This window comes from Pongo abelii, chromosome 2, assembly GCF_028885655.2.
Source record: "Pongo abelii isolate AG06213 chromosome 2, NHGRI_mPonAbe1-v2.0_pri, whole genome shotgun sequence".
NCBI classification, from domain to species: domain Eukaryota; kingdom Metazoa; phylum Chordata; class Mammalia; order Primates; family Hominidae; genus Pongo; species Pongo abelii.
This window is the reverse complement of record NC_085928.1, coordinates 114,105,310-114,121,783: the sequence shown is the minus strand read 5'-3', so window position 1 is coordinate 114,121,783 and position 16,474 is coordinate 114,105,310. Positions and strand designations below refer to the sequence as shown.

General features: G+C 44.5%; 1 protein-coding gene across 1 annotated transcript in view; it reads left to right on the top strand.

Moving 5' to 3' along the window:
- Positions 1 to 1,183: 1,183 nt before the first annotated feature.
- The window catches only part of ENTPD3 (ectonucleoside triphosphate diphosphohydrolase 3), a 40,556-nt gene continuing 25,265 nt past the window's right edge, over positions 1,184 to 16,474 (top strand). The window contains exons 1-4 of the mRNA XM_054552258.2: positions 1,184 to 1,281; positions 2,069 to 2,120; positions 6,041 to 6,168; positions 14,877 to 14,994. Of these exons, the coding sequence (XP_054408233.1) occupies positions 2,081 to 2,120; positions 6,041 to 6,168; positions 14,877 to 14,994 (286 nt within the window). The 5' untranslated portion in view covers positions 1,184 to 1,281; positions 2,069 to 2,080. The remainder of the gene's footprint in view (positions 1,282 to 2,068; positions 2,121 to 6,040; positions 6,169 to 14,876; positions 14,995 to 16,474) is intronic.

Here is a 16,474-nt window from a genome sequence, read left to right as displayed (position 1 = left end):
GTGCTCTTGCACGCACACACACACACACACAAGCACACACACATAGCTCAGGCTTGGGGCCCACCTCTCTGGGCTCAGAGGTATCAAAGCAGGGGCATTCCTATCTTAAGGACTTCTTGTCTTAGGGGCTTTGGCCCACCTGCACAGGACAGAAAATTAGTGGATTTCTAGGAGAAAGCAGGCTATGGCAGGGTATAGCCAGAGACTCAACTCTTCCTTCCAGACATGCAGGAACCACAAGGAGGGATGGTCAAACAGGGCCTGCTTAGGCCTCTTGCTGGGATCACTCCAAGGGTCTCTGGGGTCACTCAGAGGAGCTGGGAGGCTGCCTGCTGCTGTACACTGAGACAGACTCCTGGGGTGTTTGGATCACTGCAGCCCACATGCTGCCTTTTTGTTATCTTTTCTGTTTTGCCTCTTCTAGGCTGTACTTGTCTTGAGTTTTGGCCTTATGACACCCGTATTAAATGGGGTAGGGCAGAGCATTGCTCAGTAAACAGCAAGAATGTCCCTGGGCATGGCCAAGGCAGTTCTGCTAAGTATGAAAGGGAATGTGCCTGCCATACTTTGTGCTTTAGGCCCAAGCGACCTAGGGGCCAGCCTGCCTACTGGCCTCACTCCCAACATTACAGGTGTTTGACTCCACTCCACCCCGTGGAGAGACGGAGCACAGGAGCCACCCACCGGGGGACCACATGAGGTCATGCCCACCCACAGAGTGCCCAGTCCCTGCCTGGCCTTGTCCCCATTTTCCCTCCACCTAGGGTTGGGGTGACAATGGAGGTAACTAGAAGACAGATCAAAAGGTTCTTGGTCTTGACACAGATCCAAGAAGGAGGCAGATAATAGACACCTCCCTTCCCCCTCGCCCACATAGGCTCCGGTGGGTTCTCAGGGCAAGGCCTGGCTCCCTCCTCTCCGACTTCAGGTAGAGGTGAGTGTGGAGGGAACTGAAAGAGGAAAGGTGAAGTGCTGTTTGGCTTGGACCTGGAGGGGGACAGAAGGCTCTCTGGGCAGGCAGGGTCGGTCTTTTAGCAAGAGGCGCGCTCTCTCTCCCTTCCCCTTCCATCGAGGGCTGGGTGTGAAGGTGAGAGCAACCAGAAAAGGTGAAGAGGCACTTGGCCTTGACACGGACGCGGGGGGCGGTCCCAGGCCGAGGCCGCCCCGCCCCCGCCCCACCCGGCGCCGCCTCCCGGCGTCTGGGCTGACACCTCCTTAGCGCTCGCCGCGGGCCGCCTCTGCGGCAGCGCTAGTCGCCTTCTCCGAATCGGCTCCGCACAGGTAAGGTCAGGGGACCCGGCGCCTAAGCTGCCGAGGAAGGAGTCGGGGGTGCTGCGTGAGACTGAGAGTTGGGAGGCAAAGAAACAAAATCGGATTTCCTCAGAGGGCCAGAGGAAGAGACAGAAACACGGGAGCCCCAAATCCTTGGGCGGCGGGGAGGTGGTCCCTGTCATGCCCACGACGGGTGGGAGCGTCTTTACCGACTGCCTGCACGGATCCGCAGATGTGCTGGGCGCTTAGATGCCTGCGGCTATGCAGAGACGCAGTCCAGAGAGGTGACCCCAGATCCTGGTGGGGGCTGGATCCCAGGGCCCCGACATCCCTTTGCAATTTCCAGCCAGCAGCTAAAGACTCCCCTCCCCGGGCTTTAAAGAGAGGCTCCAGGCTCGCGATCCACGAACACACAAAAACCTTCCTTGCTGATGTTCTGAAGAAAAGCCCCGCCTCAGCTCTGTGAATGTTAATAATAGAGGGAAGATTTGTTCTCTCTTGGGTGTGTGTACAGGTGGAACAATCTGCAGAAAAAGACCTTTTTTCGGAAAACCTTTTCAGTTTGAAGTTTCAGCAAATCCATTTTTCATTTCCTTGCATTTGGGGAGATGACATGGAATTTAAGCTCCAGCTTTGGGGCTGTCTCTGAAGTTCTGGGGTTGGGCTGACCTTTCCCGGGATGAGGTTTTGATTTGGAGGAAGTAAAATGGGTTTTGTCTTAACCTGCGCTCGTTCTTTAAACTTCTGAGGCCGGGGGCCATGGACTTACTGACATCCTGTATTCTCTCACCTGCAGCTAGGAGAAAAGATGTTCGCTGTGCTGACCCGCCAACCATGTGAGCAAGCAGGTTAGTATTTCTCAGCAGGTAGCAAGCGTGGTTTTGCCAAATCGCAAGAGAATCCCAGCTTCGGCCTACAGTTTTTCATCCATATCCCCTGCAAATAATTGTTTAACTTTATTGGTTTGAGACTCAGTACTCAGCTGGGTTTCAACACCGGCATTCCTCAAATAAAAGTAATGCTTTTCATCAAAGCCACACAAAACAAGGACTAACATGCATGTTTCACTTAAATGGTTTTTCCGGTTTGTATAATCCATTAATTTGGCCCTTGTGGTTTCCCTTAGTTAGCTGTGTGTAAGGTTTGCTTTAGAATACTGTATTGTTGATTTTGTGATCAACTGTAAAGTACTTGGATCTTTCCTGTATTCCCATCCAAATGTTGCTGGCACAGTGCCTACAACACCCCCACCCCTCACTGTGGGTCAGTGTCGTTATGGTTGATACTGCAGGCACAAGTGCAGGATTTTCTCACACTGGAAGGCACGAGCATGTGTGTGCATGCACGTGCACACACACACACACACTTCTAAGCTTGCCCCGCCTGCCTCTAGAGCACTTTTTGGAGTTGCTCATGTGGAAGCCCAGAAGGCTCTGGCTTCTCCACGCTCAGGTAGGTACCTTGCAATTACCATGTTTGTCCAGCCCTAATGACAGCACAGCTCTAGGCTGCATTTCCTAAATGAGTAAGACCTGGTCTCGTCCATTTTGCTTTGTAATAAGCTTTTCTGCTGGGACAAGAGTTTGCTTAAGGTAATCATAGCTTTTTACTTGAAAACTGCTGAAACACAGAAGACTTAGGAGGCCAGCCACGTAGCTGTGGTCAGGAAACTGCATACATATCACACACTCCTCCCCCATGGATAGACATTCTTTACTCATGCCCCTAAATTGGGTATTCTTGTCTTCCAAAAGGATATGATTTTAGGATAGTAAGGGCAATCTATATGAACTTTTATTTTTGTAAAGGGACATTGCACTTGAGGAGCTGTTTTCCTTTGATTTTTAGGTTTTCCCCCAAAACACTTTGAAATGTTAACACAGAGATTGTAACATCACTCATATAGACTAACCTGTTACATTCCTTCCAAAGGACAAGTTTAACTTGGCAGATTAAATTTCTACCACATTTTGTTAGAGGGAAAAAATCCCTTAAACTTCTATAACTAACACTGACAAATGCATTCTTTGAAAGCTAATGCAAAAGTTTGCCTCTGTGGATTAACTGGTTCCTGTACTTTTATTTGGAATCACAGAAAAGTGATATAGGACCTCTTTATATGCTCTGCAGGTCAACTCCATGGCAGTTGGCTCTCCTTTCCATTGCTATTACCCACAATTCTGTAATGAGTAACCTTGTGTCTAAGTCATTTTACACATGTGGAGCTAGTTCTGTGGGATAACTTCCCAAAAGTGTGATTGTGAGTCAGATGGCATGCTTATTTGCAGTTTTCATAAATATTGACAAATTGCCCTCCATTGATGCTGTACCTACCAGTTTACACTTTCGATGACAAGGTAGGAGGATTAAGGTGTTAAGTGACCAACTTTGACACCAAGAAGTGTCTGTGACTGCAGCTACACTTCAGGGGAATCAGTTGAGATGGAAAGAGTTAGCTGTTCTGAGCCATGAAGACCTACTGCGTGACTGCCCTCCTGTAGCAAATGTTGTGATGTGACTGAATTTGGGGGCTGAATCTAATTATATCGTGGGTGCATAGACATGCCCTGTTCTTCTTCTGGGAAAATGTCTTACAGAAATAATGAAGGGGTAAAGCATAGGTTATGATGATCTAGGAATAATGTTCTGGAATAAGACAGGATTTATCGAATTGCTGTTCAATTGATCTTCCTATAATGATGAAAATGTTATATGGCTGCACTGTCCAATATAGTAGCCACTAGCCCACATGTGGTTATTGAACACTGGAAATGTGGCTAGTAAGATTGAGAGACTGCATTTTTTTAATTTTAATTAATTTACATTTAGATAGCCAATTGATTAGATATATATTGGAATTCGATGAACCTAGTGATCTTTCTATTAGTTTTCATCATATTTCAACCATTTGGTTGTCATTTATGTTGATGTCCCAATAGTTTTACCAAGACTATTATTATTATTTTTTTAGAGACAAGGTCTCACTCTGTTGCCAGGCTGGAGTATAGTGGCACAGCTCACTGCAGCCTTGAGCTCCTGGGATCAAAGGATCCTCCAACCTCAACCTCCTGAGTAGCTTGGGCTACAGGTGTGCACCACATGCGCAGTTGATATTTTTTCATTTTTTGTAGAGATGGGGTCTCAATATGTGGCTCAGGCTGGTGTCTAAAGCCTGGCCTCAAGCATCTTCCCATCTCAGCCTCCCAAAGCTGGGATTACAGGCATAAGCCACTATACCCAGCCCAAGATTATTATTTAGTCAGTATTTTCATTGAATGTCTTTTTATCTTTTTAAAAAATTAGGTGTAACTTCTATTCAGCGAAATGGATAGATCTTAAGTTGTGCCCCTAAGTTGGGTGTTCTTGCCTTCTAAAAGTATGTTTTTAGAATAGTAAGGGCAATTTATAAGAATGTTTTTTTAAAGGGAAATTATACCTAAGACACTGATTTGCTTTCATTTTCAAGTTTTCTCCAAAGGACTTTGAAAGGTTTGATGAGTTTTGACAAATGCACACATCCATATACTCCACACTCCTATAATGTATAGCGCATTGCCATTACCCCAAGAAAGTGCCCACATATTCCTTCCCAGTGAATCCCTGCCCCAATTTCTGCCCCCTGGCAATCACTATTCTGATTCCTGTTACCTGCCTACTTTAGAACTTCAAATAAATGAAATCATTTCAGTATAGTACTAATTTTTTTATTTTTATTTTATTTTATTTTTTTGAGACAAGGTCTTATTCTGTCACCCAGGCTGGTGTGTAGTAGTTTGATCTCAACTCATTGCAACCTCCACCTCCTGGCTTCAAACAATTCTCCCACCTCAGTCTCCCGAGTAGCTGGGACTACAGGCGCATACGACCACACCTGGCTAATTTTTGTATTTCTTGGTAGAGACAGGGTTTCACCATATTGGCCAGGCTGGTCTTGAACTCCTGACCTCAAGTGATCCACCCACTTCGGCCTTCCAAAGTGCTGGGATTACAGGGGTGAGCCATCTGCCCAGCCTAATTTCTTTTCTTTAACTGAGATTATTTTTAAATGAAATATTCTATGAGATTATTTTTAAGTGAAATATTCTATCACCTGGTTTAATTTTTTAAAAATAGATTTTTTGAATCTCCATTAAAACTAATGTTAGCTGGGCGTGGTGGCTCACACCTGTAATCCCAGCACTTTGGGAGACTGAGGCAGGCAGATCACTTGAGCCCAGGAGTTCGAGACCAGCCTGGCCAACATGGTGAAACCCCGTCTCTACTAAAAATACAAAAATTGGCTGGCGTGGTAGCAGGCACCTATAATCTCAGCTATTCAGGAGAAAGAGGCAGGAGAATCGCTTGAACCTGCTAGGTGGAAGCTGCAGTGAGCCAAGATCACAGCACAGCACTCTAACCTGGGCGATAAGAGTGAGACTCTATCTCAAAAAATAAAAGAAAAGAAAAAGAAAAAGGTAAAACAAATGTTATTGTAATTCATCTCAGGGATAACCAAAATATCAGAAAACTAGACCTTGCACACCCTCCCTGCAACACTGTTTTAGTACACAATTTGTGAGGAAGGGCAAATAGGTATTGTTTGTGCTTTCCCAAAACTGGGGAGAAGGGGAGTTTGTTTGCTACTCCATCTTATAAGTGTGGGTCTCGCTAACACCAGAGAAAGTGGTTTATGCACCTGATTATGGGGCCAGTCCATCAATTCTACAAAGAATACCAGTGCCTGGTTTTTACCTCCCCCTCAAGTGTCTTCTGGGTCTTCTCATTTTAGGCCTCAAGGTCCTCTACCGAACTCCAACCATCATTGCCTTGGTGGTCTTGCTTGTGAGTATTGTGGTGCTTGTGAGTATCACTGTCATCCAGATCCACAAGCAAGAGGTCCTCCCTCCAGGACTGAAGGTAAGTGTGAAGGGACTGGCAACAAAGGGAAGAAATGAGTATAAAGGGGAAGAAATCAATTATTCCAAAACCATGAGTTAGAAGAGCAGAAAATCCTTTCCCCCCATCTCTGGCTGAAGCCAGGAGAAGGTAGTGTAAGACACAAGGGAAAAGGTCTGGACATGCTGGGTTTGTGATATTTGAGGCTACAAATTGAGGGTAGTGCCTGACACCTTCTCCAAGGACTGTGTAGTCTTGCTTTCACTTCTGACTTCAAAGCTAAAATTTGTAACCAAGAGTTGCAGATGGCTATCAAAGATTTACCAGTTCAGCCAGGTGCGGTGGCTCACGCCTGTAATCCTGGCACTTTGGGAGGCTGAGGCAGGTGGATCGCCTGAGTCCAGGAGTTCGAGACTAGCCTGGGCAACATGGTGAAACCCGTCTCTATCAAAAAAAAAAAAAAAAAAATTACCAGTTAGTGCAGTTTCCATTTTGACCAGTTTATCTGTTCTCCCAACCACACAACCCCGATAATGAGTAAAGACTGAGGCTGGGCACAGTGGCTCATGTCTGTAATTCCAGCATTTTGAGAGGCCGAGGAAGAAGGATTGCTTGAGCCCAGGAGTTCAAGACCAACCTGGGCAATATAGAGAGACTCCATCTCTACCAAAAAGAAATTTTTCCAAAAAAAGGAAAAAATAAGTCAAGACCAGGAGACCCAGGCACCTCTTCTAGCCTAGGCTGAGTGAACAAAAAATCAAGAACTTGAGAAGGTCTCCTTGAGCTCTATTTGTGCTACTACTCTTGAGTCTAGAACATGTGCTGTGATCCTTCCAACACTTCCCTCAACAATCTCCCCGCAAAAAAAAAAAAAAAAAAAAATTACTCAGGACCTTGTGCTTAGTCCCAGAGGCCCCTCTTAGCTCTCAACAAGTCCATCCCCAAATGATCTTTAGGCTCAGAATCATAATATATCCCCAGGCTTGGCTCTGAGGGTGCCCTTGGAAACGGGAGGTCATTCCATGAGAGGCTGACAAAGGAAAGATGAAGCGAGTTGATGAGTCCTTCAATCATTTTGGGTAGGGGTCAGCAAACATTTCTCATAAAGGGTCAAATAGTACATATTTTAGGCTTTGAGGTCCATTTATAGTCTCTTGTTTTATAACTCTTCTTTGTTTTTTGACTCATTAAGAATGTACAAACCCTTCTTAGCTGTGCCATAGGGACCAGGTAATTCAGCCATGTTCTTTGAATCTCATTTAACATTTACACTTGACTCACAAGTCTTTTGCATATCTTCCTGCTGTTAGTGACTATTCAAAGGTAATATCTGAAATACATAGACATTTTTAAAAGAAAAGAAACTAATATTGTTTTGGACTCTAGGATGGGTTTGAGCTAACATTCTAAGGCAGCTTTTCTAAAAGATTAGAGTAAAATCTCCATTAGATAATATAATAGCATTTGGTTCCTTGATAGGATATTTTATTTAAGAATCTCAGCCCTCATGAATAATGTGAATTAAAAAAAAAAAAACCTTTGCAATCACCCAATAATGAGAAGAAAGCAAATTACCCAGTTGTCCAAAGATATTAGCTGAGGCCTAAAAGAAGCTGTTTTCCCAAGCTCCAGGAACTGCCTTCTATAAACTACTGTATATAAAATTGGGACTTTGGGAGGCCAAGGCAGGCGGATCACGAGGTCAGGAGATTAAGACCGTCCTGGCTAACAATGGTGAAACGCTGTCTCTACTAAAAATACAAAAAATTAGCTGGGCGTGGTGGCGGGCGCCTGTAGTCCCAGCTAGATACTCAGGAGGCTGAGGCAGGAGAATGGCGTGAACCCGGGAGGCGGAGCTTGCAGTGAGCTGAGATAGTGCTACTGCATTCCAGCCTGGGCAACAGAGCGAGACTCTGTCTCAAAAAAAAAAAAAAAAAAAAAAAAATTGGAACTGCAACTAAGAGTAATATATTTTTTATTTTTTATTTTATTATTTTGTGAGACAGAGTCTTGTTCCGTCACCTAGGCTGGAGTGCAGTGGCGTGATCTTGGCTTGCCACAACCTCTGCCTCCGCAGTTCAAGTGATTCTACTGCCTCAGCCTCCCAAGTAGCTAGGATCACAGGTGCCCACCACCATGCCCAGCTAGTTTTTCTTTGTTGTATTTTTAGTACAGACAGGATTTCACCGTGTTGGCCAGGCTAGTCTTGAACTCCTGACCTCAGGTGATCCACCCACCTCAGCCTCCCAGAGTGGTGGGATTATAGGCATGAGCCACCGTGCCCAGCCACAACTAAGAGTAATATCTCTTTACACTTTGTATAGTGCTATTCAGTTAAGTCAGCACTTTTCCCTGATTACATCACTTAGTTCTTATGCCAACCATAGAAGGTGGGCAAAGCGAGCACCATGACTACCATTTTAAAAGTGAGAAAATACAGGTTTGGTCAGTGAATGACAGGTCCAGAACTGAAACCTACTCCCTTCTGTTCCTAAGGCCAGGGCTCTCTTCACTGCCTCCCACTTCTCCCTGACCCTGAGTTCTGAATGGAGATCCCAAGTGGAGGGAAGGGACTGGCCTCAGATAGGAGAACACTTCCTGCTTTGCACAGGACAGAAGGTAGGGAGGATGGATGCAGATGTGGGAAGGTTTGTTGAATTGAGGGAGAGGAGTTAAGCCTAGTACCACCCTTAGACCCTGATAGCTGGGCTGCCTGCCCTGGGCCCCACATTTCAGAAAGACCAGCTCTAGCTGCACTTCAGGCTTATCTCTCTCTATGACCCAAACGAATGTGTTTATCCAGAGCCCATGCTTCCCCTTCTAGAACACACTGTGGTGCCCAAGACTTCAGAATCTAGGGTCTTTGTGGACCTCCAGAAGGTGGACATCACCAATGGTCTGAGGGGTGGCCAAGAGGCAGCTGCTTACAGGGAGTGTAAACAGAGCATAGCTGTGTGGTCTGAACTGTCCACACACAGGTGCATGGGCTCTTTATTCTGTGAGAACAGGTTTGGGAAAGGGACAGGGCAGAAGCCTCTATTCATAAAATTTTGTCTCTAATCCTACAAATGTTAGAAATGGGCTGGTTAAGGCAGTTGCCAGCTGATGGCTTCTGCTTGTTCTGGACAGTAACAGGCAAGTCCTCTGTTCACACTGGAGAGACATGGAGGAATCAGATGGAAGACTAGTAAAATGAGTAGAGAAAAATATATCCCTGGGCAGTCTAGAGGGCACTGTTGAAGGAGAAAACCACACATGTTGAATGCTACTGTCTTAGGTTGGGCTCTCCAAGTCAAAGACATACGTGCAAGTAGATCATCTGGGGATGATCCCAGGAAACACTGGTGAGGGACTAAGGAACTGAGATGGGTCAGGCAGCCAAGAGAGGACCTGTTATGCAGCAGGTCAGCACTGTAGGCAACTGGGACTCAGTCCTGCTTGGAACCCTGTGAGCTGGCACAGAGAACTCAAAGTTGTCCCATATCAAGGGGCATACAGGCATGTGCCTCCCAGATATCCCAGTCAAGGGCATATTTATTCACCAGCTTCCATCAGTCATTAGCTGAGAGGCTGCTCCCTGGATGTTAACTCTCTAGTCCTTCTGGCATATTTTGTGATCAGGTAGACTTGGGCCACTAATTAAGCCTTCAGGCAGGTGGAAGATGGATGGTTGTACATCAAAGTAGTAAGGCCTGAGGGGATGTGGGCAGAGAATTGCCAGTGACTACTCCATGTAAATAATATTGTTATTATCCCTGTATTGCAGAGGAGAAAACAGGAAAAGAAAGGGCAAATAGCTTCCCATAGTTACACAGATTGAAAATAGCAGAACTGGTGTAAAGGAAAGAAAAGAGAACAGACAACAGTGGCCTTAAACAAGGGTTTGGAGGAACCAGGAGACACACCCTCCACCAATCAGCAGGCAGTTCAAAGAGGGGATTTTAAATCTCTTCTGAATCTTGCTAACAGACCCTAGCCACCATTGCAAGGGACAGGAAATTGTAAAACACAGGAAGATGAGCTCGGAAGGTCCATTCTGCTTAATTGGGTGGATTAAATGTGAGAAAAGACAAATGTTCTGGGCCAGTTGAACCAGAAACAGAATGACAGCTTTGGAAGAGAGTGTTCCACATGCAGTTTTTCTCAGGATATGGAGAGATCTCTCTTTTTTTGTTTTGAAGAGGATTGCAGGTGATGAAGTTGAGCAAATATGAGGGATTTTAAATTCTTTGTTATGTTTATTTTTTTATACCACGAGCCTGTTTTGCTTTTGTGTGCAGCTGACAGTCGGTTCTAAAGGGCCAGCTCTACAACAGCCTGTCTGGAGGGCTCTAAAATGTTACAGAGGACTCTCATGCAAGGTCATATCTGGCTATTAAATCTAACCTTGGCTTGCCTAACCCTGGCTTATGTGAGGTTATGGGCAGAACTATTAAAACGCAGTCAAGGGGCGAAAATGTCTAAGTCTCTTGTGTTACTGGTCTGACTTGCTCCACAAGCTTGAAGAGTAAACATGATGCCATCACTTATAATTTTCACTCGGCCCCCACTCCCCCGCTTTATCATCGTGAAGTCCAATACCTTCCTCTTGAGGCTTCACCCTCCCTACCCCTAATTATAACCATCCAAGAACTTTAGAGCTTCTCAGTCCAATGATCAATACTATTGTACTGCTTCTTGCAGCCATGTGATGTCACTGTTGAAGATGGGTTCTGCACAGTCTAAAGGTTTTAAGGATGGCCTTTTCCACTGTGACCTGCTCAGCCCACATTAGTTCCCCATACTGGGTCCAAGATCATAAGCTGTTTTAGTCTACACTCCCATGCTCAGCCATTACTCTCCAAAGCAAAATCACTGGCCCAGTCTGTGTTGAAATCATTCCCTTTTAACCCTCATTGAGCCTTGTTCATCAGCCTGGATTTCTGATGCCTTGTAGCCCACCCTGGTCTACTTCTTGGAGAGTAAGAGTTGGATAATTAGTTTCTTTTTTTTTTTTTTTTTTCAGAAAGCCTCGGGCTCCTTATACAAATGGGTCCTCTTCTCCTCCAGCCAGATCTGCACACCCCTTAACTAAGACTTTACTTTCAAGGGACTTTTTGTTTAAATAAGAAAGTCTGCAATGCACCTGATTACTGAACAGTCATGCCATTACACTTGGTTTCCTTGGAGCTCAGTGAAAACATCATGGCTATGAGTACAGGTTTTAGAGTCTGTTAGACTCAGGCTTGATCCCAGGTCTGTGATCTTGGGCATTTACTCACTACTGTAAGCCTCGGTTTGCCCATGTGTCGAATGGTATGATATGATATGATATGATATATGATATGATATGATAACACATGTCTTATACAGGCAATAACACAAAGCACTTTCTGCAGTGCCTAGAATAAGTGCAGGACAAGGTTTATTACTACTACTATTTATTATCATAGTAATAATGATAATAATAATAAACAGATCTAAGAAAGTTGACCTTATGATTCTGCTTTCGCTATTGGTTTAGACAGATCACACAATCCTTAAGTGTTGGACCAAGGAGACTGGCCCTTTCAGTTAACATTAATTGCATTCACTGTTAGATACAGAGTAATTTAGCCAAGTTTCCTGATTCTATACATTTCTAAACTGAAAGACTGCTTCCTTTCAGTTAATCCACTGTGTCTTCAGATCCACATTTGAGCCATGGTTTTTTCTGACACTGCATTAGACAGAGGATTACTTACTAATTTTTATCTGAACATCACCTCGCCAGCTGAACTGAAATTCATTCCCATCCCCTCTCCCCCAAAAGAATCACACTGAGTTTCACTGTTTAGGCAAAAGAGCTCTGAAAACTGGTTAAAGACCATTTTTCCCACTTTTGAAAATGTCAGTGAATGATGGTAGGGCTAGATCCATGTGAGTCAGTAGAGGTGGGCCTATATCAGCAGGTGCCGAGGGACAGCCATTTCTTCAGTCTCACAGAGCAAAGTCTGGCTACTGCAGACCCTGGTGAAAGCTGGATCCCAGTTGGAGTTACAAATGAGAATGGATACTCTTCCTTCTCTCTGATCTTGGCCCAGCAGCCCTGAGCTGCATACACAGGAAAAACATGCACCCTTTTTTGAAGGGTTGGAATAAAGATTTGAGGAAAGGAAGGTGATAGTTTTTCTCCTATTCTCTCTCTCCTCTTGTTTTATGGGTCAGCACCAGGCATGGCAGGGCAGGTTGGAGTGGTGGTGATCAGGTCAGCAGCAGGAGGGAGGAAAGAAAGCAGACCAAGAATACAGAGGCCCAGACCTCTTTAGTTTAGTGCCTGGTTTCCTTCTTGCCTTCAGTTTCAACCTGTACTTTAATCTCCCTGTGAGTCGCTGCCTGTGACAGATTATGAACAATGCCACCCTTGTTCCCCATGAGGGATGTCAGGTCAAGATCCCAATCAACATTCATCATACTGAAGGGCTGAGATTAAGAGGCTGTCCAAATTCACATACCAGTGAACACAGATGTTCTATTTCAAAATAATGGAGAGGCTATGATTCAGGAGCTGAAGCAACTTTTTAAAAATATGGTCCCATTTCAAACAAAACAAACATTTGTAATATAGATAATAAAAAGCTGGAAACCTCCTAAATGTATAGGATCAGGAAATTGGTTAAATTACTCTGTACCTAAAAGTGAATACAATGAATGTATGAAAATGGTGATATCAATCTGTTTCTACTGTCAGGAAGACATGTTCATGATATACTTTTAAGAAAAGAGCATTGCATGGCCAGATGTGGTAGCTCACGCCTGTAATACCAGCAGCATTTTGGGAGGCCAAGGTGGGTGAATCACTTGAGCCCAGGAGTTCGAGACCAGGCTGGGAAACATGGTGAAACTCTGTCTTTACAAAAAATATAAAAATTGGCCAGGTGTGATGGTGCACACCTGTAATCCCAGCTACTCCAGAAGCTGGGGCTGAGAATCGATTGAGCCTGAGAAGTTGAGGCTGCAGTGAGTCCTTGGTGGCACCACTGCGTATATACAATGATATATGTATATATCCGGATACATATATACATATATCGTTAGAAAAGATACAACAAGGGCTAACGCAATAGTTGGATTTGAGGGATGCTTTGTTTTTTTTTCTGTTTTTCTTGTTTTGTGATTTTATTTGTTGATTTTGCTTGACTGGCTTTTCTTTTTTCTTTTTAATAGACTTTTCTATATATGCTAATAGCCTGTATTTATGAGTAGCCATTAAGCATCAGGCATATAGCCTTCTATTTACTTCTGCAAGTAAGTCCTCTAAAGATGAGGGAACCCAGAAAGGTTAGGCAACTTACCCAGGCCAGCATCATAAAATCGAGAATCCATCTGAGTCAACCTGCCTCCAGACCCAACTTCATCATCTTCTGTGGGACAGGCTAGGTTAACCCAAAGGTGGTGCAGTGGGAGACTTCAGGCACCCTGAAAGCCTCTGGATGCCCTGGGATGACTCTGAGCACAAACAGATACTGGGCTTAGGTATGCATTGCTAATTCCAAACTTTATAGGCTACTAATACATGCTCTTTCCTGGTCAGGTTTGGTCCAGAGCCTGGGCTGGGCCAAACTGCAGGTGAAGCTTTCTAGTGCCTGCTCCAGTTGGACAAATTGGTCCAGGACTCTCAGCCTACTCTCCTGCACACAGCCAGCCCCAGCACTGCCCAGCAACACCTGCCTGTTCATTTGTTGACATACACATTGCCGAAGTGTGATCAATATGTCAATATTATTTTTTATTTTGCTTTTTTTCTCCTTAATTATGAATACTTTAATTCTGAGCACTGATCCAGGTATTAACATGCCTCAGCCGGGCGTGGTGGCTCATGCCTGTAATCCCAGCACTTTGGGAGGCCGAGGCGGGTGGATCACTTGAGGTTGGGAGTTTGAGACCAGCCTGCCCAACATGGTGAAACCTCATCTCTACTAAAAATACAAAAATTAGCTGGGGATGGTGGTGGGCACCTGTAATCCCAGCTACTTGGGAGGCTGAGGCAGGAGAATCACTTGAACCCGGGAGGCAGAGGTTGCAGTGAGCTGAGATCGTGCCACTGCAATCCAGCCTGGGCGATGAGAGTGAAACTCCATCTCAAAAAAAAAAAAAAAAGAAAAAAGGAAATGCCTCTACCCTGTGAAAAACTTCTTATAGCTTCTTCCTATGCTTTTATTTTGGTTGTTTATTTTTAGACTGATAAGCCTAGAAGTTTGGAAATAGAGGGCATCCAGGTGACTATTCATTTTCCGTCTGAGACGAAGGTGGCTTTTGTACCTCCCCCCAGAGGTCTGAATGAGGAAGAATCAGGCAACTCAATTGTATGCAAGATCCATGAAGTACAATTCTCAACACTGGCTGAGTGTTGGACTCACCTGGGACTTTTAAAACCTGTTGATGCCTGAGTCCACTCTCAGAGATTCTGATTTAATTGGTATGGGGTGTAGACTTGGCATTGGGGGAATTGTTTAAGCTCTCCAGGTGATTCTAATGCATTGCAAAGTGATAATTATTTCCTAGAACCTGCCCTACCTTTGTTCATCCCCTTCCCTCACAATCCAAGGAGACAAAATTGGTTTGGAGAAAATAGTTTTTCTTATTGATTAGCCCTTCCCTAAGCGAAGCAGTGTGGATTAAGGTACTCAGGGTTCTCAGTGGCCCACTGAGAAAGCAGTCCTCAGAGGAGTCCCGCCCATTTCTGACTCTTCCTTTCCCTTTTTATTCAGTATGGTATCGTTCTGGATGCCGGGTCTTCTAGAACCACAGTCTACGTGTATCAATGGCCAGCAGAAAAAGAGAATAATACCGGAGTGGTCAGTCAAACCTTCAAATGTAGTGTGAAAGGTAAGGACTGAAGCGTGTCTGGGAGTCGCAATGGGAAGCAAGGTAGAGTTCTAAGTGTTTTGGAGGCCTGGAGAGGTCCTGAGATGTTATTTGGAGGCAGGGAATGAGCATTGGACTGGGAGTCAGGAAATAGGAGATCGTGTGCTAGTGCTGCTAGTCATCAGTGGAATAAACTTGCTCTAGTCACTTCCCTTCTCTGGGCCTCAGTTTTTTCATCTGTATACATGGAAAGGGGTGGCGTCAAGAACTGTGAATGGTCTGAGATTTTACCCTGCCATATTTTCATGGGTGCTGGAAGACACAAGATTCCTGGGTCAGAAATAAAGGACAATTTGTTACTCACAGGAGTAGCCCAGAGTATCAGCATTTTCTTATACTGGTTCTGATTCCCAATTTGCCCAGGATGATGGAAAGAGGGACAGATAGTATGCACTCATGCAATAGGTTCTGTCATAGGAAAGGAAATCTGGGATTTTAGGGAAGCATTTATAATGGGCAGTGAGCATGCCTGCCTTTTGCTGTGGAGGGAAACACAAAGGACACATGGAAAGCTGTCTTCCAACAGTGATAAGGAGTAGTCCTGTGTATTGATGGCGAGGCAGACAGAGAATGACAATATATAAACAAATGGACATGGCTCTGTTCCAGTAAAGCTTTATTTATGGACACTGAAATTTTGAATTTCATATAATTCTCACATCATGAAATGTAATTCTTCTTGTAAATTTTTTCCCACCATTAAAAAATGTAAAAACTCTCTTAGCTCACAGGCTGTACAAAAAAAAGGTGGTATACTGGATTTGGCCCATGGGGTACCAACCCCTGAAATGGAGTATTATCAGCAATGATAATTAATGATCCGCCATGCAGCTCCCTGTCTTTTCCACAACATATTCTGAGTTTTATATTAACTGTTTCCTTGCTCTTTATAGTTTTGTCTTATGTATGTAGTGTTTCTGTTTTTTAAAACAAAATCAAACATATTTATATAAATGGAATCAATATATTTTATGCTGTATTTGCTTTGTTCACTAACAACATTGGGTTTTTAAGATTCATCTGTGTTGATATGAGTAACTATCTTGTTCATTTCCTTTTCTTTTTTTTGAGACAGAGTCTCACTCTGTTGCCCAGGCTGGAGTGCAGTGGCATAATCTTGGCTCACTGCAATCTCTGCCTCCTGGGTTCAAGCGATTCTCCGCCTCGGCCTCCCAAGTAGCCGGGATTACAGGTGCCTGCCACCACGCCTGGCTAATTTTTGTATTTTTAGTATAGATGGGGTTTCACCATGTTGGCCAGGCTGGCCTCGAACTCCTGACCTCAAGTGAGCCACCTGCCTTGGCCTCCCACAGTGCTGGGATTACAGGTGTGAGCCACTGTGCCCGGCCTCATTTTTCCCTGTTGACGGGCATTTGTATTTTCTTGGTTACTAATAAAACTTAATATCTTTCCATATATTTATAGGCATTTCTGTTTTCTG